This window comes from Indicator indicator, chromosome 11 (assembly GCF_027791375.1).
Source record: "Indicator indicator isolate 239-I01 chromosome 11, UM_Iind_1.1, whole genome shotgun sequence".
Taxonomy (NCBI): domain Eukaryota; kingdom Metazoa; phylum Chordata; class Aves; order Piciformes; family Indicatoridae; genus Indicator; species Indicator indicator.
The window spans coordinates 22,579,033-22,604,423 of NC_072020.1; the positions used below are offsets into that span (position 1 = coordinate 22,579,033).

At 38.4% G+C, this 25,391-nt stretch overlaps 1 protein-coding gene across 6 annotated transcripts in view; it reads right to left on the minus strand.

Moving 5' to 3' along the window:
• Nucleotides 1-25,391, minus strand: part of DGKB (diacylglycerol kinase beta) — a 298,275-nt gene that overhangs the window by 256,020 nt on the left and 16,864 nt on the right. For 3 of the 6 annotated variants that reach the window (XM_054385163.1, XM_054385160.1, XM_054385159.1), the window contains exons 2-3: nucleotides 15,474-15,550; nucleotides 10,191-10,211 (exon numbers count right to left, since the gene is read on the minus strand). In XM_054385163.1, coding sequence (XP_054241138.1) covers nucleotides 10,191-10,211; nucleotides 15,474-15,550 — 98 coding nt within the window. The remainder of the gene's footprint in view (nucleotides 1-10,190; nucleotides 10,212-15,473; nucleotides 15,551-25,391) is intronic. The other 3 variants (XM_054385164.1, XM_054385162.1, XM_054385161.1) reach the window with 1 other exon arrangement.

Below are 25,391 nucleotides of genomic sequence, written 5' to 3' on the forward strand. Positions count from 1 at the left end.
GAATGCAAACTTGGCAAGAGAGCATCTATGCTGAGCTTCTAATGCAGAACACCTCATTCAAGAAAGAAGTTCAGTGAAACCAATAAAACTCTTACCTATTAAACAGATTAATAGCAGAGACTGAAAAAAAACAACACACCACATTTAAAAACTGCCTCCACAAGGCTTGAGCTGGGCATAACATGGAAATAATCAGCATGGACATGGACTCACTATATTTGTCTCCTTACAGAGTTTCAGCCACTCTCTTCTACTTTGGCAAATCATAGGCTGTTTCACTCAGGCTACAAACTTTATGTTTTTCCTCAATAAAGTCACTGGGCATTTAATTCACTGTTTATAAACTACGAAACCACAATGGCAAAAGGATTTGTATCAGCATCCAAGTAAATTAGTCATTAGTTTACACCATATAAATGTATTTTTTTATCTGCAAACATAGCAAATATATTCATCAATAAATCGACTAAAAATGTGAAATTGACTCATTCAATTGCTTATTAATGAAACGTGTCTTTAGCTATTCCACTAAATTGCATACTAGAAGGAAAAATCAATTTAAAAAGGAAAACAGAAAAACAGATTTTTAAAATGCTTCCCGAGTGACATTGGTCCACCAAGCTGCCAGCAAAAACTAAATCCCTAAGGCTACATTTTTCCCATTTATAGGCTCAAAGTTATGCCTGGGATCAATAAATAAGGTTACGGGTTTCTTTCTTCTTGAAGACTTTCTCAAAGATGTCCAAAGTTTTCAGTATTTTCTAAAGATGGTCAGTTTATCATTTACCCCAGTGTCCTCCAGTGCAAGTGTTCCAAAATGGCATATATTTACTGGCCAAGAAAGACAAGAGATATCAAAGTGACACATGCTTTGGCTGTCACGTCTCTTTATCATAGCTGACACCCTGACTGCCTCTGATCAGGTTGATCAGCAAAAGAAAAAGGAAGGTGGTTGGTGGTTCTATAAGGTTGTTCTACAGTAAGATTTCTTCAGCTGAATTGCTTTACCCTCTGCTCTACCATTCTATGACCTGTATTCCAGGGAGGCAGCAACATTCATACAGAGAAAGTTCAGATGCTGCGCATCCAAAAGCTTTCAAATGATGCAGAAAGTTACTTAGGAGCTGGTGAGTGACTTGAATTCATATTAGCAATGTTTATAATAGCCCAAAATGTAGATGCAAACCCACACACTGTATCAAAAGAATGTGCAACAACAGTCCTGCATAAAGGAGATTTGTGTGCAGAACTTTGCAATTAGGTTCTTGCTTACATTAAAAAAAAAAAAAACAGAACACACCACCAAACAAAAAAACCCACAAAAATCTGTGATTCTAATAGCTGAAAAACATTTTCAATTTGATCTAACATGCTCAGTATAGATTATCCTAACAGAATTGAGCTCTAAAGTACTGCAGTAATTTCTGGAAATTTGTTTTTGTAAGTGTATTTACAGTAAACAACAGAACTGAGTTAGACTACAAGAGCTCTAGAAGTAGTTAAGGTTATCTATCTAGCTTTCCAAAGGAAAAATTGGTGAGCTTACAAAAAAAGACTTATTTAGAATTACTTGAAGTGCTTTCTCTGTCATCTCTCTCTCATTGTAATATGCATAAGCCATTATGTAACTACAGAAAAATGGAATAATTTCTTAAAAGAAATCTGTGAAGACTTATGGGTGTTGAGTATTTTCATAGCCGAATAGAGGTTTTAGTCTTGAGCATGATTCATTTAGAACAGAGCACTTAAAGATGCAACGCATTTACTCTGCTTAATTTAAAAATAACTTTGACAGAAGAGAGAACAACAGACAATATTATGAGCATTTTTTGTATTCTGCAATTACATAGTATGTCAATTTCTTCACCATGGAACTTCACCCTTGTAGAATATGAAAATGCTTCCGTAAGTAACTACCTTCCCTCTAACTACTAGCACTTCTCCCCAAACCCCAGGTACTTTTCAAAAGAATCACATAGTATTTTGGTAATCAAAAAGACAAAAAAAAGGGCAGTAGAGGATATTAATTGTCCACACTAACACAGATCATGCTCACTCTGCTATGTAAACCACAGTATATTCCTTTTAAATCTCACTGTCATCGCAGATTTTTTCAGATTAAAAGTCCAATAAATGTTGGTATGGTTTGAAAATATCTGTTAATGAATCTGCAAGCAATAAAGAGTTTAGATCAAATATCAGAATATACATAAGCCATAATGCTGGATATTGTTCTCTTAAGTGTGCAGGCTAATTGCCTAATTTTCAACAGTTGCTTGGCTTCCGGAAGCTCCAGTTGAATTCAAATGAACCTGAGAAAGGAGGATTTAGCATTTCAGAAGACACTTTGCATGACGTTTCCCAAGTGAGGGGATGAGAGCATGAGAGGATGTACCAAACTGACTACAATTAATGTGGCACATGAATTAATTCATTCCGTTTCATAAGAGACTATCAGGGCATTATGATCACAAGTTTAGGGATCTCAGGAAATTTTTTAACATATCAATGAGATATATAAGGAAGCAGCCAATGATTCTTCAGAGGAACATGAAAGAACTTTTAAATCATTTGGCTTAAATCTTCTGAGGGGAAGTGGGGGAGGAGAGGCAGAATAAAAATCTGTGCAGTTTTAGCTTCGATTTTAATAAGAAGGGTACCAAACACTGCCTGTAGGTCACAGAAAGGTTGGTTCATTTATATGAATCATACATAACCAGATTCCTTTTTCTACATGTTAAACAACTGATTCATCAAGTTTACTGGGGCTCTTTTTCTTACGTCTTACAAAAATAAACTTTACAAAATAAGATTTTATAATGTTCTGTATTATAGGATAGTAAAACTTCATTTGGTAATGAAACATTTTGATATAAACCCAAAGTACCACTCAAAACCACTGAGTTTCAGCTAATTCAAACCATAACATCCATATAAAATCAATTTTACTACTATTTTTAGAAGCAGTGTTCCTTATTATCATTTCTAATAAGCGAAACTGCATAGTTTTACATTCTTGTTAGCAATTAAAATGTGTCAGGCATTAAACTTTTTTTTTTTTATTTTCTGAAAGCAAAAGCATGAAACTGGACTCACTGTGACTCAACACACACAAAAATTAAAAATATGCATATGTGATAAATTGTCAGGGAAAAATCCATAACTTTTCATTACCCGTGCATAAAACTTCAAAACTGATCACAACACTAAACTGCCAGGAAGAACTTAAGCCATAAGCACTGTTTTGCTGTAAGCTCACCCCCACCCCCCACCCCCAAAAAAAACCCAAAACAAAAACAAACAAAAAACGAAACCAAAAAACCCAACCAACCAGTTGAAAAAAATAAATACAACAAAGTTTCTAATGGGTTCTAAATTATTGTCTAACCGCAGAAAGTTTCTGGATTTGCCCCACTGCATGTAACACACTAAGTAACTATGTCCAACAAAGTCCAACCATGTAACACAAGAGCTGTGCAAAGAAAGGCACCCTAAGCCATCTTTTATGCCTTTATTAACTATGCCCTTTCATTCCTACACTGTGATAAGGCATGACTTCTACAATCTGCAGATCAAGAAACCTCTTATTTGATTTCATAACTGTAAAACTAAGCAGCTAATTACAGTCTAATTAGAACAATATGGGTGAATATGTATGGAGTGGTGAGGAAAGCTGGAAACGAGCTACAGGCTCATTTGGACTTTTGAGAGATTTCAAGCAGATCTTGCAGCAGCTGCCAGACACTATATGAAGGAAAATGGTTATGCAGCAAACAAGAGGAGGGTTTTTTGAGTTCTAAGGAATAATCTGTTAAGATTGAAAAGCAAATCCCTCCATAGAACATTCCCTCTTCTTCAGCTAGTAAAGCTCTTGAGAAACTCAACGGCTTTGACAATGCATTCTGAGATGCCTACCTATTTTTTTAATGTAACACATTTATAAAACCAATTCTGGAGGAAAAAAAAAAAATCTTAGCCTGTGCCTTTATTCACCTCCACCTCACTAATCTGATCACTAGTGTATGTTTTTCAACATACCACAGGAAACAGTAAGCACACATAGAAAGACCCACATAAACAAATGATAGTCACTGAACTAGAAAAAGACAGTATTAAGGAATCCGAAAAGAGTTGGAAGTTGCCAACAGATTAAAGTCCTGGCAACTGACAAGAAAATTAGTTTTCAGGATAAAATACATTTTTAAGAGTTTCCAGGATGACACTGATCACATTGACTAAAGAACTCTCAACTGTGAAAAAAACATAAGCATTAAAAATTATTTTGAGACTTTTTATAGGTATTAAAACCTCACTTTATTCACACTTAACTTAGAATATTATTCTCCTGTTACTTCCCAGAAAACTACAAAACTGACAGGAAACTGATCACTGTTTTCCACAGTGCTACCATGACCACATGGACATTTCTTTGCATTTACCTCATATAACTCATAGATACGTGATGAGAAGCTTTTTACCTTACTAAAACCACTAAAGAATGCATATATCTTAATTCTCCTTCCACTTTACACTAATGGCATAGTGCAGAGCTCTTACTTCCCGCTCCACTACCTTTTGAATCCCAGATTCCCAGAATAAGTGGGACTCCAAGGACAAAGAAACAGAGGTGAGTCTATGCTTAATATGCTTTAAAAATATCTCTAATTACTATTATAAGAGTTCTGTTTCTTCTCAGGCACTCACTGAAACTACATTACACTGATTCAGTGCTAGTTCATACAGGATGAGTCTCTAAACCTCAGGAAAAACAGGAACTGAAGGACTGGCATCCGAGTAGCAGCTATGAATACTCTTGGCAAAATAACAGAGAATTTCAGGTGTCTTCTATTTTGTATCATACATATATAGACCAATACTCAAGTGAAAATACAGGTTCTGATCGGGTCTATGATCCTATGATTATGGCTACAGAGGTTCCTTCAAGTATCTGATTCTGTCCACACAGCAGAATGGCTTCTAACACCTTGCATGTCAGGAAGAAAGATGCTGAATTCCACCGATATCACCAGGTTAGCAGGTTGTAAAATCTGCCTTAAGAGACCTATCATGGGTAACTAATGGCATAGGATCACTTCTATGAATTCCAGTGTCTTTGCAGAGAACAGAAGCCTGTCCTTCCTCAAACCAGAGTAAATGTGCTACATTCTGCTCATCCTCCACGCACTGAATAGGGTTGATCTCAGGCTGTATACAGCAACGTTGCTATTTTCTTAAAATGGATGATGCCACAAATTTACTACAATTTACCTGTTTTGTAGTGAAAATCTGCATTGGTGGGAGCTGAGGAGTCATGCACATGAGATCCAAAGAATCATAAGCAAGAATACAAATGAAACTAGAAGCCAACAGTTTGACAGACTATCAGCAAATTTCACTGGGCTCTTACTTCTTAAAATATATGAAGCATTAATACAGCTACTGGATCTCCCACACCAATTAAACATTTTTTCCCCCTTGTGGTAAGCAGAAGTTAATATTCCTCAATTACGCATTTCAGGCCACAGTGTCCCTAACTATGAATGTGATTATAGGTAAGTCAAGGAAATCATTCCTTGCTCCTCCATTTCACAGAGCAAAACTGTCACATGGGGCAGGGAAGAGAAGTGAGGAACTAGTAGAAAAAAAGGAAATACTACAGTATTTGACTTATTGCCTTCCCCTACTGCAGTTTTACAGTTTGCACCTCTGCTTTACTGATGATCACAGAAATGTAAGATCAAGAAGAATCCACATATGCACGCTGTGAATATTTATGCATTCATGTGTATGTTCTGTGCCAACTACATTGAAGTCTATAGGATATAGATGACATAACTCAGTATATCATGATACTGAGAATATGCAAACCATGGTTTCTCAGTGAAAAATAGGATCTGTTAAAGTACAGCAAAATTAGCATCCTGTAGTGTATCATTAAGAAAACTATTCCATTTTTATTATGCTAAGTAATACTTTAACTCCCACCATATTAAGACATTGAAGAGAATAATTTAGTCAGAAAAAAATTGACAGCTTGACTCAATACAGGAAGGATATGGGCCTGAAGGAGCTGGTCCAAAACAGGGCCACGAAAATGATCATGGGGCTGGACCACCTCTGCTGCAAGGACAGGCTAAAGGAGCTGGGGTTGTTCAGCCTGGAGAAGAGAAGGCTTTGGGGAGACCTAAGAGTGACCTTCCAGTACCTGAAGGGGGCCTACGAGAAGGATGGAGAGAGACTGCTTACCAAAGCCTCTAGTGAGAGCACGAAGGGCAATTGTTTCAAACGAGAGTAGATTTAGATTGAATGTTACGAACAAGTTCTTTACCATGAGAGTGGTGGAACACTGGAACAGGTTGCCCAGGGAGGTGGTTGGGGCCCCATCCCTGGAGATATTCATGGTGAGGCTCAACAGGGCTCTGGGCAACCTGATCTAGTTGCTGCTTACTGCAGAGGGGGTTGGACTACATGACCTTTGGAGATCCCATCCAACCCTGACCATTCTATGATTCTGTGATTAACAATAAGCTGTCACAGAAGTGTGCTTTCCTAGCTGGTATAAACACAATGACCAGTTCTTCAAGTAGAAGGAAGGAAGAGAAGCTGCATCACTCTACATTCTTTTTCCTCACAAGATGCAAAAAAGCAATTTTTTAATAGTCTCTTGACAAAAGAGTTGTCAATGTGGATGGGACAGGGCAGGGAGGAGTAGAATAACTCCTTTTATTCCTCCCCACCACAAGGGCCACATAAGTGGAAACAAAACATGACCTAGTGTTTAGAAATAATCCCCACCCATAAATTCTTTTAAAATACCACATTCTCTTTGGTCTTTTTCTTCTTTTAAAGTTGTACAAAATATTTCAACATAAGCCACTGTTTTTGTCATCCTGAAAAACAGAATGTAAGGGGGTGAAGAGAAATCATTTATTCCAGCCAACTTTCCTGAAATATGTTTTTCATTTATTAAAGATATCAGAGGTAATGGAAAAAGAATTATGTTGAAATTTAATTTTCAATTAATTACTTCTTAAATTATGTTGCCTGATGGTCCAAATGGTGCCAAGAACATAGTGCATAATCATCTTTAATCTACTGGCAGTAATAGCCCTGGATTATTTCTGTTTGTGGGTAGGTACCCTTAATTGATTCTTTCTTTTTAAACAATTTACATTGACCCAATACCTGAAAAAATGAGCTCTTGAAGGAGTGGTTGTTACAGGGCCCTGATTCATACATAAAGTATGAAAACAATCACACACATTAATGCTAGTGAATTAGTGACAATTACATGATTAGCTGAAATGTAAATGGGAAGACTCAAGCTTTATGCAGTAACTGGATATTTAAGAAAAACTTTGCCTTACATTCTCATGCTATTAAAAATGTTGTTAATGCAAAGAAAAAACAAAATGTATTCACCAGCCACTGCAGTCTCATCCCAGGCTTTATATCCAGGCATGAAAACATAAAACTTTATTACCAGTAGGTTTTCATTAGTACATGAAACTTATACATGTGTATAAGTTCCTATATCCATAGCTACCACATACATAAATACCTGTATTTAATACATACATTTACTGAATATTATGTTTACTATATAAAGGTGAGATTATTTAAAGACGAAAGAGTGATGAGGCATACAGATTTAGAAGGATCTTGAAGCAAAATCTTACCCAGGATCTATTTCACACCTATTACCAATCAAGAATTTTAGAAGAAATGTCCATAAATTATTACATACTAAACAAAGTGAAGAGTAGAGAGCTTGTGTTCTCTCCCAGCAAAACTGGGCATCTGAAAACTACAATTACTACAGAAGGTAGCATGATGCAGGCTAAAAAAAAAAAAACAAAAACAACAACAACAAAAAACCCAAACAAACAAAAAAAAAACCAAGAAAAATTAATGAATCCCTGAAAAAGAATCAGTTATGACAGAAAGTTCTAGTTGGATCAAATAATTTATCGGCTTCTGAAGACTGTGCATAAACCTACTTAGAGATAAATGTGGCTGAATTGACATGATCATAACGTGGCTAAAATTAAGATACTTTTTTCTACATGCGTGTTAAAAAACAAGAGAAAGAAAGGATAAAAATGGGTCCTTAGGGCAGAGAGGGGAAGCATCAAAAAGGAAGGAAGACGTGAAGGAACGAGAGACATTAGCACAGACTGAGGAAACATGACAGAGGGACCACTACAGGTAATGCTTAAAACTGAACATTTTTGCAGCAGGAATTGACTATCTGAAACATTTTACACCTTGGTGCCCTCACTACTTGCCACTGAAAGCAGGACCACAGCCAGACTGCCAGCATCTCTGCCTGGCAGGCTTCCCAGTTCTCTAGGTATCCAGGAAGCTGTTCCCTAGAAATTCTGCCCAGAGAGCCAGAAAACACTGAATACACTGTGACTGAAAGGTAGAGTTTCCTGCTGCTCTTACTCACAAGTTGCTATATTTTTCTCTTTTGTGGCTAGAAAGACAAAACACCATTTCTTAGTCCTCAGTTTCTTAAATGTGAGGAATAGGCTTCTCCTACATAGCAGATAATTCTCCACATCCTGCTAACCCTCCTGTAAATTAGTTCCAAGTCTTTGTCCCATCATTTGTTCAAAAGCACAAAGAGATGGTTTCTGCTGTACCTTTTCATAGAAAATTAAACCTTCCTATCTGTACTAGAAATACTTTATATATTGTAAGGTAAGGTCTTTACAATAAATTAGTATCATCTGTCAGATCAAAGAATGTAGCTGAGAGAAACAGCAGGAAAAAAAGAATGTTCTTTCAATCCATGGATCTGTGTGATTGAAATTTTAACTAATTTTACACTTAGGACAATGGGCCTCAGACACTACCTTGTCTTACAGCTCTTGTTCCCAGTTCACCATGGCCACAAGAATACCGTTACAATGTCCCAGTAATATATTCCACTTCTTAATGACCAAACCAACATGATGCTTTGCAATCACCTTGTGATCAACTGCAACACACAGCAAGTTATCTAACACCACCACTATCCCAGAGCACATCACACTGTACTCTGCATGACTGTGTTCATTCCATTTCCTATAGTCCATCACGTCAGCAAGCTTTTCCAGTAAAACATTCGGATTTGTCTCCACTTTAGCATAATCCTCAAATTTGGTTTAGTGAGATGATTTTCTTAGTGTTCAAACCAGGACACCACTCCTTTTGACAAGGTTATTAGCAAAAAATACTGAATAGGTTACTCTCAAGGTCAGTACTAGGCATACTGCTTCAACCTAACACTTTCTCCTTCAGGACCCTCTGTAGTCACTCTGTTAAGTTTACTTGAAATGTAATGCTGGTTTCATCTGAAGAAAACCGAGCCCTTTGGTGAACAGGGAGTACTGCTCTCAGCAACACACCTCCAAAAGCTCCACTGGCCTTTGACTGCAGAATATGAGGGGTTCCTACAAAACTAATCCTTCTGGCCTCTTGACTTTTTCATTGTTCTCATGTTCCAGCTGCTCCTTCCCAGAAAGAACAGAGCAGGGGCTTTTTAACACCTTTGTGTTACAAAGGAAGAATAACTAGGTCATGAAAAAAACTAATTCATCTGCTTAGTCCTTCTTCCTTATCTTTTTTCGTTGCGTTTTTATACCACTTTTAGGTTACTGAAGCCTCTCAAGAGTAGAGTCTTGGGTCGATGATCTGTTCAGCCATTTCTCTTGCAATCTATCTAAAGTCACAATCACTTAAAGCGCACTATAAGCCTTATTCAAATTATCAAGTCTGCAATTTTAAGTCTGATACATATAAATGGTATTTTGTGGTTATAGACATACTATTTAATATCTCTTCTGAGACCTGTGATTGTCACTTCAGAATAATGCAAACCGTTATATCAATAGTAGACAACAAGTATTGCATGGAACAAGTACAGAACAAGTTAATTATTTGCTTTTAACTTATTTTCCACATTCCTCTCTACTGATGTTAATAAAATTGTGAATGACAAAAATTAAATTCACCTAGTGAAGAAGACTGACACCAGAGAGTGCACTTTGCTCTCTGCTTTAAACATCTGCATATTTTCTGATAGAATAGCCACATGCAGTATTAGTAAGTGACATTCAAATGGAAGCCTGCAAAATAAAAGAGGCTGCTCCTACACATAACATGAGGGAAAAAAAACAAAACATCAAATTAGGATTACTTACTTGATTAAGTATATCTTGTTTCTGTAATGCATGCATGGAAAGAAAGAATACATGTACATTAGTGCAATGTCATAACACTCATGCTGTTGTTTTATAATAGAAGGATTTTTGTTAAAGGTCAGTGATGTAGATGAACAGTTTTAAGGCATAAGAATTAGAATTACTGCATTAGCACGTGCATCAAAAAAATGGTTCTAGGTCAGCATTCTAGTCTTGATTAGAGAGTGCAAGCAATTTATTTTTAACCTTGCAATGACAGATAGATAACCAAGGGGGGAAAAAAAGTTAAGTCTTTCATCAATGTGTACTTAAAAAAAAAATTAAAGATTGTTGCCAAGAATAGTTAACAAAACAACTGAAGGAGGAATGAGTAAGAAGTGAAGATAATGATAAATTTCATACAGAACCAACAAAAGTAGGGCTAAGGAAAATCCCCCTCCTTTAACGGATGCTAGGAGAAACAGTAATGATGGATGAGGAAAGGTCTGAGAAATTTCATGCCTTCTTTTCCTCAGTCATTAACATCCACCCAACTGTTCTCAGGGTACTCAACCTGCTGAGCTGAAGCACAGGGAGGAAGAGCAGAATGAAGCCTCCATAATTAAAGGGGAAACAGCTAGTGACCTGCTACACCACTTTCAGACACACACAAATCTATGAAGCCAGAGAGGATCTGCCCAAGAGTATTAAGGAAGACAGCAAAAGTGTTCACCAAGCCACATTTTTATCATTTATCACCAGTCCCAGCTAACTGGAAGTCCCAGTTGACCACAGGTTAGCAAATACAATGCCCATCTACAGGAAAGGCTGGAAGGAGGATCTGGGAACCTACAGGCCTGTCAGTACGATTTCACAGTGGCAGGGAAGGTCATGGAGCAGATCATCTTCAGTACTTTCACACAACACATACAGGACACCAGGTGATCAGGCAAAGTCAGTATGGGTTTATGAAAGACAGGTCCTGCTTTACCAACCTGATCTCCTTCTATATGACAAAGTGACTCACTTAGTGAATGAGGGAAGGGCTGTGAATGGTGTCTACCTGGAGTTAATAAAGCCTCTGACACTGTCTCCCACATCACTCTCCTGGAGAAACTGGCTTGGATGAGTGCACTCTTCAATGGGTATAAAACTGGTTGGATAGCCAGGCCCAAAGAGTTGTGGTGAGTGGAGTAAAACCTAGGCGGCAGCCAGTCAAGTGCTGTTCCTCAGGGCTCGGGACTGGAGTCAGCTTGTTTAATTCCTTTATCAAGGATTTGGATGAGAGGATTGAGTGCACTCTCAACAAGTTTGCAGGTAGCACCATGCTGGGCAGCAGTGTTGATCTACTGGAGAGTAGGAAGGCTGTACAGAGGGATGCAGACAGACTGCATCTATGTACCGAGGCCAACTGTATGAGATTAAACAAGGTCAAGTGCCAGGTCCTGCACATGGGTGACAAGAACCCCATGCAACACTCCTGGCTGGAAAGATGCCTGGCAGAAAAGGGTTTGGGGATGTTGTTTGATAGCCATCTGAATATGAGCCAGCAGTGTGCTCAGGTGGCCAAGGCCAACAGCATCTTGTTTTATATCAGAAACAGTGCCACCAGCAGGGCTAGGGAAGTGATTGTCTCCCTGTACTTGGCACTGGTGAAGCTGCACTATTCAGTTTTGGGCCTACTCACTACAAGAAAGACACTGAGGTGCTGGAGCAGGTCCAAAGAAGATCAACAAAGCTGGTGAAGTGTCTAGAGAACAAGTCTTATGAGCAACTGAGGGAACTGGGGTTGTTTAGCCTGAAGAGGAGGAGACTGAGGGGAAACATTATGGCACTCTACAACTACCTGAGAGGTCCTTTCCACCTGAATGAGCAGCAAAAACTGCTGCAAAAGTCATCATTATATGCTGCTTTAGTGTCTAGTAATTTTTCACTCCTTCCTAGGGGAAGTACTACCTTAAAATGACAAATACAGTTGTATTCTTTGGATAAATTACACCGATTGTGCCAGATTTTTGGTAAACCAGAGTTTAGCAAAAGACCCTAGAGACATATATTTGATATCTTCACAACATCAGGAAAATCCTAAACCCCCGGGAGACCAGCAGGACCCTGGAGAAAGCTGCTGCATAACTTCCAAAACTGCAAAGCTCTTTTGGAGTAGGTAGATGATTATAACTCCACTGCAAACTTTTTGCCAAACTTCAGACACCTCCTACCTGTGCAGATCATACCATGGAATGTGCCTTGTGTCATGCACTCAATTGTCATAGCCTTCCTGGAAATTTTTGTTTTCCTGGTGTTTCTGCATATGCACATTTATTCTTTTTATCCACATCCAAACAGTGGAACTCTTACAGCATCTCCCTGCTCCATGTGCAGATCTAAGCTGCTTGTCTGGCTAGGACCCCTTCATGCACCCTCCACACTCACTCCTCACAAAGTGATTAACTTTAGAAGATGCAGATAGTAAATAGGCAAGCAGGTAAGCAAAAAATTATGATGTACTCCAACAGATTCTTGTTGACACAAGAACTGCAAGCACACAATGATGTACGCTTATTGTTCACTTAGATACAGTCTTTAGCTCCATCCGCTTTCCTAAATTCACTGTTCCCCTCAACTAAATCTCAAACAATGGAAACAATATTTATAAAGCTCAGCTTTCCAAGAGGCTGATCTGAACTTACCTGTGTTGCTTACATGAGGCATAAAATCTATTCTTAATTATATATTTGACACTGACTTAAAAAAGAGGGTGGAAGTATGATAGAGGTTCAGTACCATTTGTAGAACTTTCAGTCATCTCCCTTACATTGAAACCAGAGAGTAAAAGCTCAATAAATAAACTCCCTATAGTGGATAACCTTCAAATAATCAAGATACATCATTTCTACTAAGCCAAAAAAATCATTCACTGAAGAAGATCCAAGATAATGGGAAAGAAAAAAAAAAAAAAAAGAGGCAACAAGCTCTTCAGGCAACATGCTTCGAACACCAATAGCTTTATTTTACTATTTGTGTCTTATTAAATCAGCTTGTGACAGAAAACTGCAATATTGAAGCAATAGAGTGGAATAAATTCCTTAACAGGATAACTCAAAACAGTTCTTAAGGCTTTTTCTTAAGTATATAAATATATCACACTGCTAAATCTGCCATAGCTGTATACTCTATATTTATTGGTAGAAATACTTGCACCACCTTTTGGTAGAGTATTGACAAGACTTGAAAACTACCTGAAGTGCTTAGGAGATAATGATCCATAAAATAAAATGGAAAGATAATATTTCCTCTACAAAACACAACTTCAAAATGGAAACGTTGAAGCAAAAAGCTGCATTATGACTGATTTCAGATGGATCAGTCAATTTCTGTCACCTCATTTACAGAAAATATTTAATTACTTCAATAGTACTTCCAGCTCACGGAGTCCTCATGCAACCAGATAGAATCAACTTGCAAACAATTGTGTAAAGAGTTTATTCACACAATAGATTGGATGTGTGCCAAAAATATCGATAAACTTGTACAAAGGCAGTTTTGTCTTGACTTGGAATATTCACTCAACTGCAGAAGAAATTTTTCAGCCATTTTGCTTCAAGTTTAGCAGCTTATGGCATGAAACTTTAGCTAATAAATAGATCCATTTCACTGCTAGCTATGTTTTCCTTAAATCACACTAACTGAAGTGTAAGAGCTAAGTAGCAAAGAAAAAAGCTCTGAGGGTTAGCCTGGGTCCAATATTGACCCTGCAGCAGCGAAAAATTTGATCCCTGATGAAGACACTGAAGCCACCACAAGGTATCTGGCATTCCTTTCTCCCCTTCCATCTGCACATCTTGCTCACTAGCTTGCATGCTCTGCTGCTCTATAATCCCTGGATGTTTGAGTACACTAGTAGGCTTCTGCAAACAAATCACTGTGAAATGAAGAACTCTGGGAAATGCCAGACAGTCACAGAGTCAGTTCAGGATAAAGCGTGCTATTAATTCCAGCTTTGAACAAATTCTGTCAATTCACCTAGCGTCAGTCAGAGCAGTTGTCCTAAGTGCCTATGATCTTTTTGTACTTTAAAAGGTTACATCTCACAAAACTGAAAATGTCATAAGACAACAGAAAACGAGTAAAGAATTTAAAGAAAAAGCATGATTAATAAATTAATACTGTTTTATCACATACACTAAGAGTACCAAAAAGCCTAAGTTAAAATACAAAAGAAAACCAACAAAAAAGAGCAAGCATTGAGTTTGTAAAACAGCTCACACTTTTCTACAACAAACATCAAACGAAAATGTGCCTACATTCTAACAAAAATCAATTAAGGGATGTCCTTCAGCCTGTGATCACAGCATTCCTATCCTTTTTTATAATCTATGAATCTACTTAACTAAAACAGTGGAGATTTAAGATGCTAGTTTTCAAGTTCAATTTATACTAGTTAACTGAACTACAGAATATTTTCCTCAGACACCAAAATGACCGACACTATGCTTTGCAAAGTTCAAAGTGCCAAATAGTTTTTCAAAACTTAATGAGTTATAACTACCTTACTTGACAATAATTCTTTGCTTTACATCCTGAAATGTAAGATCAAGTAATTTTCATAATGGTCAGCACATTTTTTCTATCCTAAATTCCACACAATGCATGCACAGTTAGAAACATCACTGAAATAGGTGTTTATTTACCTATGTTTTGAACCACACTATTAGGATGCACTGAGCTGATACAAATTGCAAATGAAGGTAATGAAATTTGAAAAAAAAAAAAAGTTTTTTTTCTACTAACAAAAATATTTTGTCTGCTAGTGAATCTGAAATGACAATGTACACACACACAATTTAAAAAAAAAAATTGTTTCATCAGAAAAAACACACCTTCTTTAATAATGGGGATCCCACTACCAGAAACAACACAAAAGAAAAAGAATTGTAAAAGAAATCATAACTGAACATATTTTACTTTTACAACTTCTGAAATCATGCTTAATATTTCAAATCTTTTAAAAGAAGTGGGAAGCACATTAACATTAACACAAGAGGGCAGGATGTAGGGGGGAGTGTGCCTGTTTGTTTAAACCTTAGAAAAGAAAATGTAGTTCCAGGTAAATTGTTAAGGAGGTCTGACTAATGCAATCTTTAGCAACTTTTAGTTCTTCAAAATAGTCATACTTTTGTTTTCCAAACAGTTTCAAATACCCCAAACAGATGATTTATAAATAATCATATATTTCAAATGCTTGGATTTGCTACAACATTTCTAAATACACGTCCAAACCACTGAAGAAAGAAAAAGAATTACCCCTTCAGGATTATATTTTGCTAACACACCACTGCCGTGGAATTCTTCTAAGACATCCTTAATTTTCTTGGTAGAATCTGGAGAAAGAAGAGAGAGAATATGAAAATACAGAAAACTGATTTAAATAATATGAACTATAATTAAAGAAAAACAATCAAACTGCTAATAGCTTTTCCCAATGCACGTTAGTAATTTCCTCTAGCTGCATGAGAGCTGTGGGCAGAAAAAAAGTGAGAACAAACTAAACCCTCTCATCAAACACTAAAAATCAGCAAACAAATACAAAATACTAAGTAACAGCCCTTCCCCCCACCCTCAACTATCGTTAAGTAGCATACTTCTGAAGGAGTTGTTTGCAAGTAGTATTTCAAGTCACTTTTCTTGTCCTTGAAACCTGACTCATCTACAGAACAGAGTCATTCGTAATAGCACTACTAAATCTACTCTGGTGCAGATGCCACTGAATAGAGAAACTGTCAGAGGAGCCAGACAAAATAAAGATTAAGGGGAGACTTGAAGAAAAAAAAAAAAACCACAACAACAAAAAAAGTAATAAATCCTTTTCTGTGGTCATGTCACAGAAAACTGATGCCACTATCAAAACCTCAATTTTTGCAGATCTCTAAGATATTCTAACTACAGTCATCTACAGTAAATTTAGAACAACTTTTGTCTAACAAAATGGTGCAAAATTCTTGCAGTTCACAAGCACATAGGTCTAACCTTTCCAATTTGTTTCTCTTTTCTAATGCAGAACAGTAAAATGTTTATTTGAACAAGTAGACACTACATAAGACCCTTATATTCACCTGGAATACATCAGCACATAAATCACCTTTCCCACTTTAAATATCTCAGCAATACAACAAAAGTAACTGTAAGTCAGCTTTTTCTTTTAAATACAGTAGTCAAGTACATAATGGCCAAATGTGCATTATGACCACAATATTGAAGTAGATCATGATCTAATAACAAGTAGGAGATGCATTACAGAAGGATGGCTGCATGTTTATTTCTTCAACAAAACCTGAGACAAACAGAGAGTGCACAAGAACAGGACTATCACATGATCAGTTAGATACTCTAAACATGAAGGTCTCAGGTTACTAATTTTTTAGTGATGTTGTCATCTTATACACCAGGCCTTAGGTCTGTTCTAGTACTCTGATCCTGCATTCTTCATCCTAGCATTTCAAAAGGCTTCAGCCTCCTATATTAGAAACAAGGTTTTGTTTCCCATGAGTTCACTACCTGTTCTGGACTCAGCCAGCCCCATACATTAGGGCTACTTGTGTTAAGACAAAAACAAGACTAATTGTTGTAGGTGATTCCTTTCTGAAGGGAACAGAGGGCCCTATACGCTAACCAGATCCATCCCACAAGGAAGTCTGTTGCCTCCCTGGGGTCCGGGTCAGAGATGTTACTAGGAAACTCCCTCATCTGGTGCAGCCCTCTGACAATTACCCAGTACTGGTCATACAGGTTGGAAGCAATGAGGTTGAATACAGTGGAAAATAAATTAAAAAGTACTGCAAGGCACTGGGGTGATTGGTTGATGGATTAGGAGCACAGGTTGTGTTTTCTTCAATACATTCAGTGACAGGGAAGACTGCACTGAACACTGAAAGGCACAGGAAAACATGGCTGATGAACATGTGGCTCAGGGGTTGGTGCAACAAGCAGAACTTTGGTTTGTCTGAGAATGTTTATGTGGCACCCGGTCTGCTGGGGACAGAGAGAGTTCAGCTGTCTTGAAAAGGAAGAAGGATTCCTGTGTGTGAACTGGTGAGGGTCATTGACAGGGCTTTAAAGTAGGTTCAAAGGCAGAAGGGGATAAAACCAAGCTCACTAGAGATGAGCCTAGAGGTGGCATGCCCTTGTCAGGTGAAATCAATAGCCCAGCTCTAGCGTGTCTATACCAATGCACACAGCATGGGCAACAAGCAGGAGGAATTAGAAGCCATTGTGCAGCACAACAGCTATGCCGTAGTTGCCATCACAGAAGCGTGGTGGGATGACTGTCATGAGGGGAGTACTGCAATGAATGGGTATAAGCTCTTCAGAATGGATAGGCAGTGAAGGAAAGGTGGTGGAGTGGCACTGGATGTTAGGGAGTATTTTGACTGTGTAGAACTTGACAACTGTAATGGTAAAGTCAAGTGCTTATGGGTAAGGGTTAGGGGAAAGACCAACAAGGCAGATATCCTGTTGGCAGTCTGTTACAGACCACCCAACCAGTATGAGAAGGCTGATGAGGCATTCCACAGGTGATTGGCTGAAGTCTGCAAATTGCCATCCCCTGTTCTCATGGAGCACTTCAATTTACCAGACGCCTGCTGGAAATACAACGCAGCAAAGAAACAATCTAAGAGGCTCCTGGAGTGGGCAAAAGAGAACTTCCTGACACAGCTGGTAAATGAGCCTACCAAGGGATGTGCCACACTAGACCTATTGTTTAGAAACAGGGCAGGGTCAGTGGGTGATGTGGTGGTCGCAGGCCATCTTGGGCTTAGTGGTCATGAAATGACAGAATTCTCAACTCTTGGTGAAGTAAGGAGCAGGGTCAGTAAAACCACTACCATGGACTCCTGGAGGGCAGACTTTGGACTGTTCAGGACACTGGTTAAGAGTGTCCCTTGGGAGACGGTCCGGAGGGAAAAGAGGTCCAGGAAGGCTGGATGTTCTTCAAGAAGGATGTCTTAGAGACACAGGGGCAGGCTGGCCCCATGTGTCATAAAACAAACTGTCAGGGAAGATGACCAGCCTGGCTGAACAGGGAGCTCTTGCAGGGGAAAAAAAAGGAGAGTTTGACCCAACTCAAGAAGAGTACAGGGATCTAGTTAAGTCATCCAGAAAGAGTATCAGAAAGGCAAAAGCCCAGCTAGAACTCGACCATTGCTGTGAGGGATAACAAATAAGTTTTTTACAAATACATAAACAATAAAAAGAAAGGCATGCAAAATGTCCACTCTTTATTGGATAAAGTGAGGAAACATTGCTATAAAGGATGAGGAAAAGGTTGAAGTATTTGATGCCTTCTTCACTTCAGTCTTCAACAGTCAGACCCATTATCCTCAGCATATTCAGCCTCCTGCTAGGGATGGAGAGCAGCAACAACTCCCCATAATCCAGGAGGAAGTTAAGGACATGTTATGGCACCTGCACACTCACAAGTCTATAGGATCAGATAGGAATCACCCAAGAGTGATGAGGGAGTTGGCAGAGGAGCCTACCAAGCTGCTCTCCATCATCTATCAGCAGTCCTGGTTAACAGGAGAGATGCCAGAAAACTGGAGGCCACAGGAAGTCCATTCATCTTTATATATGTATTATGCCTATGTAACTATAATCAAAGCCAAACCCCTATTATATTACTTATTTAAAAAAAAAAAAAAGAAATTAAACTTCTGCTTTTAATTTTGTTCATACTCTTCTTAGTCAAGTATCAAGACAGAACATATCTTCTATTCTGGCAACACCACAACTATTCACCTTTTCCATGCATGTGCTTAAAGCAGCCACACTGAAAAGCACAGCTAATTCCACACTTGAAATAGCTGTCGAGAAAAAAGCGCCTGTGGATGTAAATTCTGCTTTGTTTTTTCCCAGTAAAACATTCCAAGAGATTTCCACATTCTAGACAGGAGCTGTATTTATTATGAGTGCACACATTTCACATCCAAGGCAGAACAATTTACCATTTTTCACAATCTTTTGTTCACAGATATTCCATCATTTTCTTAGTTCATGTGACAGTATCCAAACTAACATGAATACAGACCTTTTAAAACGCTCAAAATGACATAGTGATATTTAAAGGCGAAACGCCAACTGACAATCTTCCGTATGTGTGCTCATCGACAGTGCTGACATTCCTCAGAAAAATTAATTCTACTTCCTCAGCCTCCAACAGGCAACTAGTATTAGGAACATGTTCCATCTTTAATAAGCTGACCTAAAGAGAATGGTCTTGGAAATGTCTATGCTGCTAAAAATGAGAAACTCTAATAAAACATCCTGAACTCTACTTAAGAAGTCAAGTACATGCTTTCTGTCACTGACAGACAAAAATTTCCAGAAAATATACGCAGAGGTAACTAGGAAGTTTTACAATCTTTTTTTTTTCCTAAGTTTTCTAATCAGGAAACAACAACGATATGGCTTCTGTTTGATCTAATTCATCTACATACTCATTGGAAAAGGGTGGTGTCAAGCATCAAACCAGAACCTGCGTTCTCAGTTACCTACAAGTATGGATGGTTCCGCATAACCTAACAATATAGCACTTTGAGGGTGAGCAGTCTCAGTAAATCCATAAGTGCTACTCATATTAAATCATATTAGTACAGTCCTAAGCTCTGTTGGATTACTCCAAGATGTTGCAGTCAAGGGGAGGCTTATTTATTAATTACCCTCAGAACAATAATTAATAACCAATATGGCAAACAAGTATTAATAAAAATAGCAACCCTTTATTAATGAAATATGCCAAAGCTCGTTAAAAGGATCGTCTGTATGGTTGGAAGATATATTTACAAAGGATTATGCAGTCTCAGGGCAAATACAAACTATTCTATGCAAATTAGGAGGCAATAACTTGGAAAGAGAAGGTGCCTGAGAGCAGTTAGCGCTCAGTCACAGCAGGGAGGAGGCTCGATAAGAACCGTTAAGCCCAAAGGGCAGCGAATGAGTTACTCACAGCTATTTTCACCCATATAAGGGATGCTGCTGCTGCATTGGCTTTAGGGCACTCTCGTAGGCACAGCACAGCACATTGCCGGCAAGGAAGGTTTACCACGTGGTCCCAGGTGGATCTGGCTTCAGCAGACGGCGGGCAGTTAACAACACTCTTGGCGACGGGCACTTGTGTGGTTCCTGGGTAAACTGAGGCATGGCACGATTCTGGTGGCAAGGGGAAGCAGGCTAGGCGACTCTGGCTGCTAGGCGACTCTGGCTTCTCCGGCTTGCATGTGTATGGCTCGTGGCTTTATCCCAGGGTCTGGAACAGGCACTCAAGGCAGGGCAGGGCAACTCGAGGCAGCGAGGCTTGAAGCAAGGCTTGGAGCAAGGCAAGGCTAGGCTACCTAGCCACTTGTATGCATACAAAATGCCAAAGGTCAATTGGTCCAATGGGGCATTGAAGGTAACGTGCAGCTGCCCAATGGAAAGCGTTCTGCCAGGCTATGACCATAAAAGGCAGAAGTAAGGACCTTGTATCTGGGGGAGCAGTGGTCAGCTACATGCTCTCACCCCCGATAAGCATCTTGTTTACCAGACAGGCAAGGGTCCTGTCCCCCTTGTTCTTTTTCCCGCGCTGCCCTGTTTTCCTGCAGGAAGGAGGGGAAAGAAAGGGACCTGTCTAGACATGTTAAGGCCTGTCTGGATTTGTACCGGGCCATGTGTCATGGCCCTACCATCACACAAGCTCTCTTCAAAAGAAACAGTTCCTAAATACATGTAAATATAGCACATAGCCTGTCACTGCAGTGCTTAAATCCCATTTTATCTGCAGAGCTACAGCTGGCACAGTATGAATGTCATGGTAGCTTTAAATATAAAGTTTGCTTCATGCTGGTCTTTGTTCTCCTAATTTTATTCTTTTTCTTACCCGCTAGCCCCATGCTTTGGGCATCCACTCAAAAAATGGAAGATCTTCAATTCTCTCTTCCACCTGAATAGATTTAAACTCTTATCATTCAACTCATCTTCTGTTTCATTTTGGATAGAATGCAGCAATGTTCATTCAGCCAAGCAGGTGGAAGGATAAAAAGAGAAACTGTGGCCAAGGAATTAGAGCTTTTCTTGAATGTGATATGTGGTTTCCTCCCTCATGCTCTGATGAGTCTGGGGCAGATCAAACAGGATGGGCATGATGTGGATGACTGCTAACTGAAAGGCTATTACTGGTACACAGGAGAAAACTAAGTTCCACACAGTGCTGGAGAAGTCCTACTTCAAATCAAGGATTCCAAAATATTAGACATCTAGGTGAGGTTTTAGGCTAACATTGCATTATTTCAGAATGAAGGCAAAACAAAATGTCACCAGAGATAAGAGACTTGCATTTGTAACAAAAGCATCAAGTGTCTGATTTTTCCTTAACTGTCTTTCAGTTTTAACATTGATACTTTATATAACTGAAGAAGCAAGTTTAGAATTTACATATAGAAGCTCAAGAGAAAATTTCTAGACATCATATTATGACTGATATCATAACCAGGTGCAGCTTTCAATCACACTTTTCTGCATGCCAACAAAGCCTAGCTCAAACTCAAAAGCCTTACTTTATAGATAAACCAAAGAGAAGCCTGGGAAAAAAACCCCAGCACTCATTTGACATCTCAGTTTTTATACGGGTTCTTAGTTTTTTATGGACTTTTCTTTCTTTTGTAGATGCAAGCACACTAAAATATGTATAGATATAAGTTACATACATTGCTTTTCCCCTTTTGTATAGTTGATTTTACTCAGAGAACTGGATAATGCTTTTTGTTCAAGCTATAACCATGGGTTGAGTTGAATCTGCTGCTATTTGTTCAATACCATGCTGACATCATGCCAGGTTCAAAATGAAAGTGCTGGCAAGAGCAAAGTATCTGTGACAAATAATTAGGAGAAAGCTTCTTAGAAACACGACATCACCACAGCCAGGAGTGGGGCAGCCCCAGGCCCAGCCATCAGGCACCTCCCTGAGGATGGGGCAAACCTGAAGCTGCCAGCTCACTGGCGGGTCCAGCTCTGGGGAGCAAGAGATCAGTCCTGCTGTGGGCTGGACAGGCATGGTAGCCTGCAATGGTGTCCTGAGCTATAGACAGGGTCTGGGAGCCCAGGGGAAGGCCAAGAAGGGACGATCAGGCCTGGAAGCACCCTCAGCAGGGTCTGAAATCAGCATGCCATGAGATGGGAAAACTATGATATTGCAAGTCATTCTAATACTCAGTTTCAAAAACCTGGTATTAATATGCCATGACCTCAAAAACAGCTTGGCTTGAGACCATGAAGGAGGAGACACCTCAGAAGACCTCTCCAAACCCGAGATCCCATCACCCTCCTTGAGCCTGAAAACTAATACAAACCTTCAGCAAGCAACTTTGTGGCTCCTTCTTTCCCTTTTCTCATTTCCTGCTCATTTAAAGCTGGTCACAGTATCTGATCCAGGCTGCCAGCTCATAACCTTTCCAGATAAAATGATGAAACCATTCGCTATTAAATTAAGGAAGTAATGCTATTGACAACACATTTCACCCCAAACACTAAACTCCAAGGACTTTTTAACAGTAAAGAATCAAATCAGTTTGGTTTTAAATTCAGCAGGCATTTTTTCCCTGATGAAGCAGAAACAAGGAAAGTATTTTGAAAGTTTAAAAATACATGTACTGCTTTTGAAATCTACACTAAAAAACAAACACACCATAGTTCACTTGTTTCTGTTTCCCCAAATTTTTTGTTTCTAACTTTAATAGACATACTTTGAACTCATTACTTATTAAAAAAATTAATTATGGCTTCAAAACAGGAGTTATGAATATATGGCATACCTATGTACTTAAGCACAGGTCTATAAAATGGTAAGTAATTTTACTCATAAAAACATGTAGCTCAAAGAAGTGGCACAGGATTTTTCACATGTCTAAAATTAAGAAACATTTTGAAACATTCTACCTAACATGGAATGAGAGCACTATTAATAGTTCACAGAACTCCACTAAATGACAATAATAAAAAAAAAGCTAAAAGTAGAATTTTAAATGTATTACAATGTAACCTTTCCAAGCTTCTACAGATTGGTTTAAAATCCTTTATTTCTACATAACACATTATTCTTAAGCCTAAACTTTTCTCAATCAGCAAACATTAACTCCCCTTTCTATTCCATCAACATGCACTTACTAAAACGTAACACACAAGTTTCTCATGCACCCATAGGCGTCCCCAATACAAACTCTCCAAAGGGGTTATGCAATACCAAGGGATACAAGTATATTATTACAAGCTAAAAATCTCTACGTTTGAATTTATATGACCACTTAATCACACATGATATGAAGTACAGTAAGCGTGCAAAGGGAAACTGAAGTAGTTTAAGCTAACACATTTCACTTGTTCAGCATGGGAGTGAGTAAAAATACACAAGGTACCATAGTTTCTTCTGTCTGCCTTCATGTTGAAGAACCTGAGGGAACTCTCCTCAGGTGATGTAAGGTGCCCTGTGCAGCTGGGGCTTTGTCTCCCCTCTACCCCCACTTCTTTATGGGCAGGCTGTCTTTAAGTCCCTATTTAACTGGAAGACATCTTCAAAGCTACATCTTGTTCTTCCATTCTTCCATGCAACACAAACAGTTCTTGAAATGGTTTTGTACTGTTCTTGAAGCAGGAAGATTTTAATGGTCACCTTTTTTTTCCATTTTGCTTTGTCATGGTTCTTGCTTCCACAGTATCACATTCATTTTACTCATCTTATGAAGTTTTAAAGATTATACAGTGACAGTTCTTGACATCCAATATACTGAAACTGTACTACAGTGATAAAATTTTAGTTCTCAACATTGAAGAGAACACTTCTGACTTGGTACCCAAGGCAATTTTAGGAAGAAACAATAATTTATTATCTTATGAATATGGGAATATAAATGTTGAATCAAGGGACTATTTATAAACCTAACAATCCAGATCCATTTTGTTTTATTTGTCTTGTGGGTTTCTGATCTATTAAGACACATCTACCTTCCACTTCAATCTGTATTTACTATTGCAAACAAATATTATTAAAAAAAAAAAATCTGCATATCTTGCAATCATGATTCTCTATTACAGTTTATCTTGGGAGCAAAGGCTTTAAAGTCAAATACTTACGTAGACCATGAAACTAAAATACTTAGCAACAGAGGCGCACAGTGCTCTGGATTTTGAACTACAAATGATATAGGTTCATGTACTTACTGAGGATATGTACTAGTAATAAGCTGATTTGCCCTTTGTCTGTTCTAAATATGATTCCTAAACTTTTGTTCATTGTAATCCACTGCTTGGTATAGCAGTGAAAAGCTGCTGAAAAATTGTTCACTAGAGCCTGCTCTACCCAGGACTCAGAGACAGAAGCCTTGAAAGCCCTATGAAAAACTTGTCAACTTTTAGTGGCATCAAAATGATCAAAATCTCTATCAAACACTGCAGTATCATCATTGTGTACCGTTGGCATGCCCAAAATTCCCTGTTGCCTGATTAGATTGGGATGCCATGACTCCACCTGAGATATTCGTGTATACACTATACACATAGGTATATACAATATTGCCATGAATGTTTTCAAGCCCTTGCATTTTAGTTTATACATCCATGCACATACGTATATGTTCAATTTGGTGAACTCAGATCAATTTTTGCAGCCACTAAAATATTACCTGATCTAATCCATCCCATCTCTGTAATAAGTAGCTTAATGTGGCCATATACAATCTGAGGAAGGGAAAAAGCTTCCTCTATATTCTATGCATCTTTGGACAGCGTAAGTAAATATTGCTACCTGGGATATTATATGATATTTCATAGTTGTTAAAATTGTGCTCCAACTTACATAATAAGGGTTCATGACTCAATACTCCTAATAAGAATAAAATAAAATAATAAAAAGAAATCATTGTGGCTTATACAAAGCCTCTCCAATTTGTAACTCCTTTGCAAGGGGTTTGGAAGTTTGTGTGTGTTGCAAGTGTTGACACTGCAACAGGAGATCTAATTCTCCACTTCTACGGAGAATTGTGCCATAATTCCATTTTGGATGCAATCTTCAAGCATTTAGTTTTACAGGTGTTGAGCCTATGAGAAAACATCATAGAAAGTTTAAAATTACAGCTATGTTATCCACGTATGATCTAAATAGGTATCTGCCTAGAATTCAAAGCCTCCCAACCAATTGAT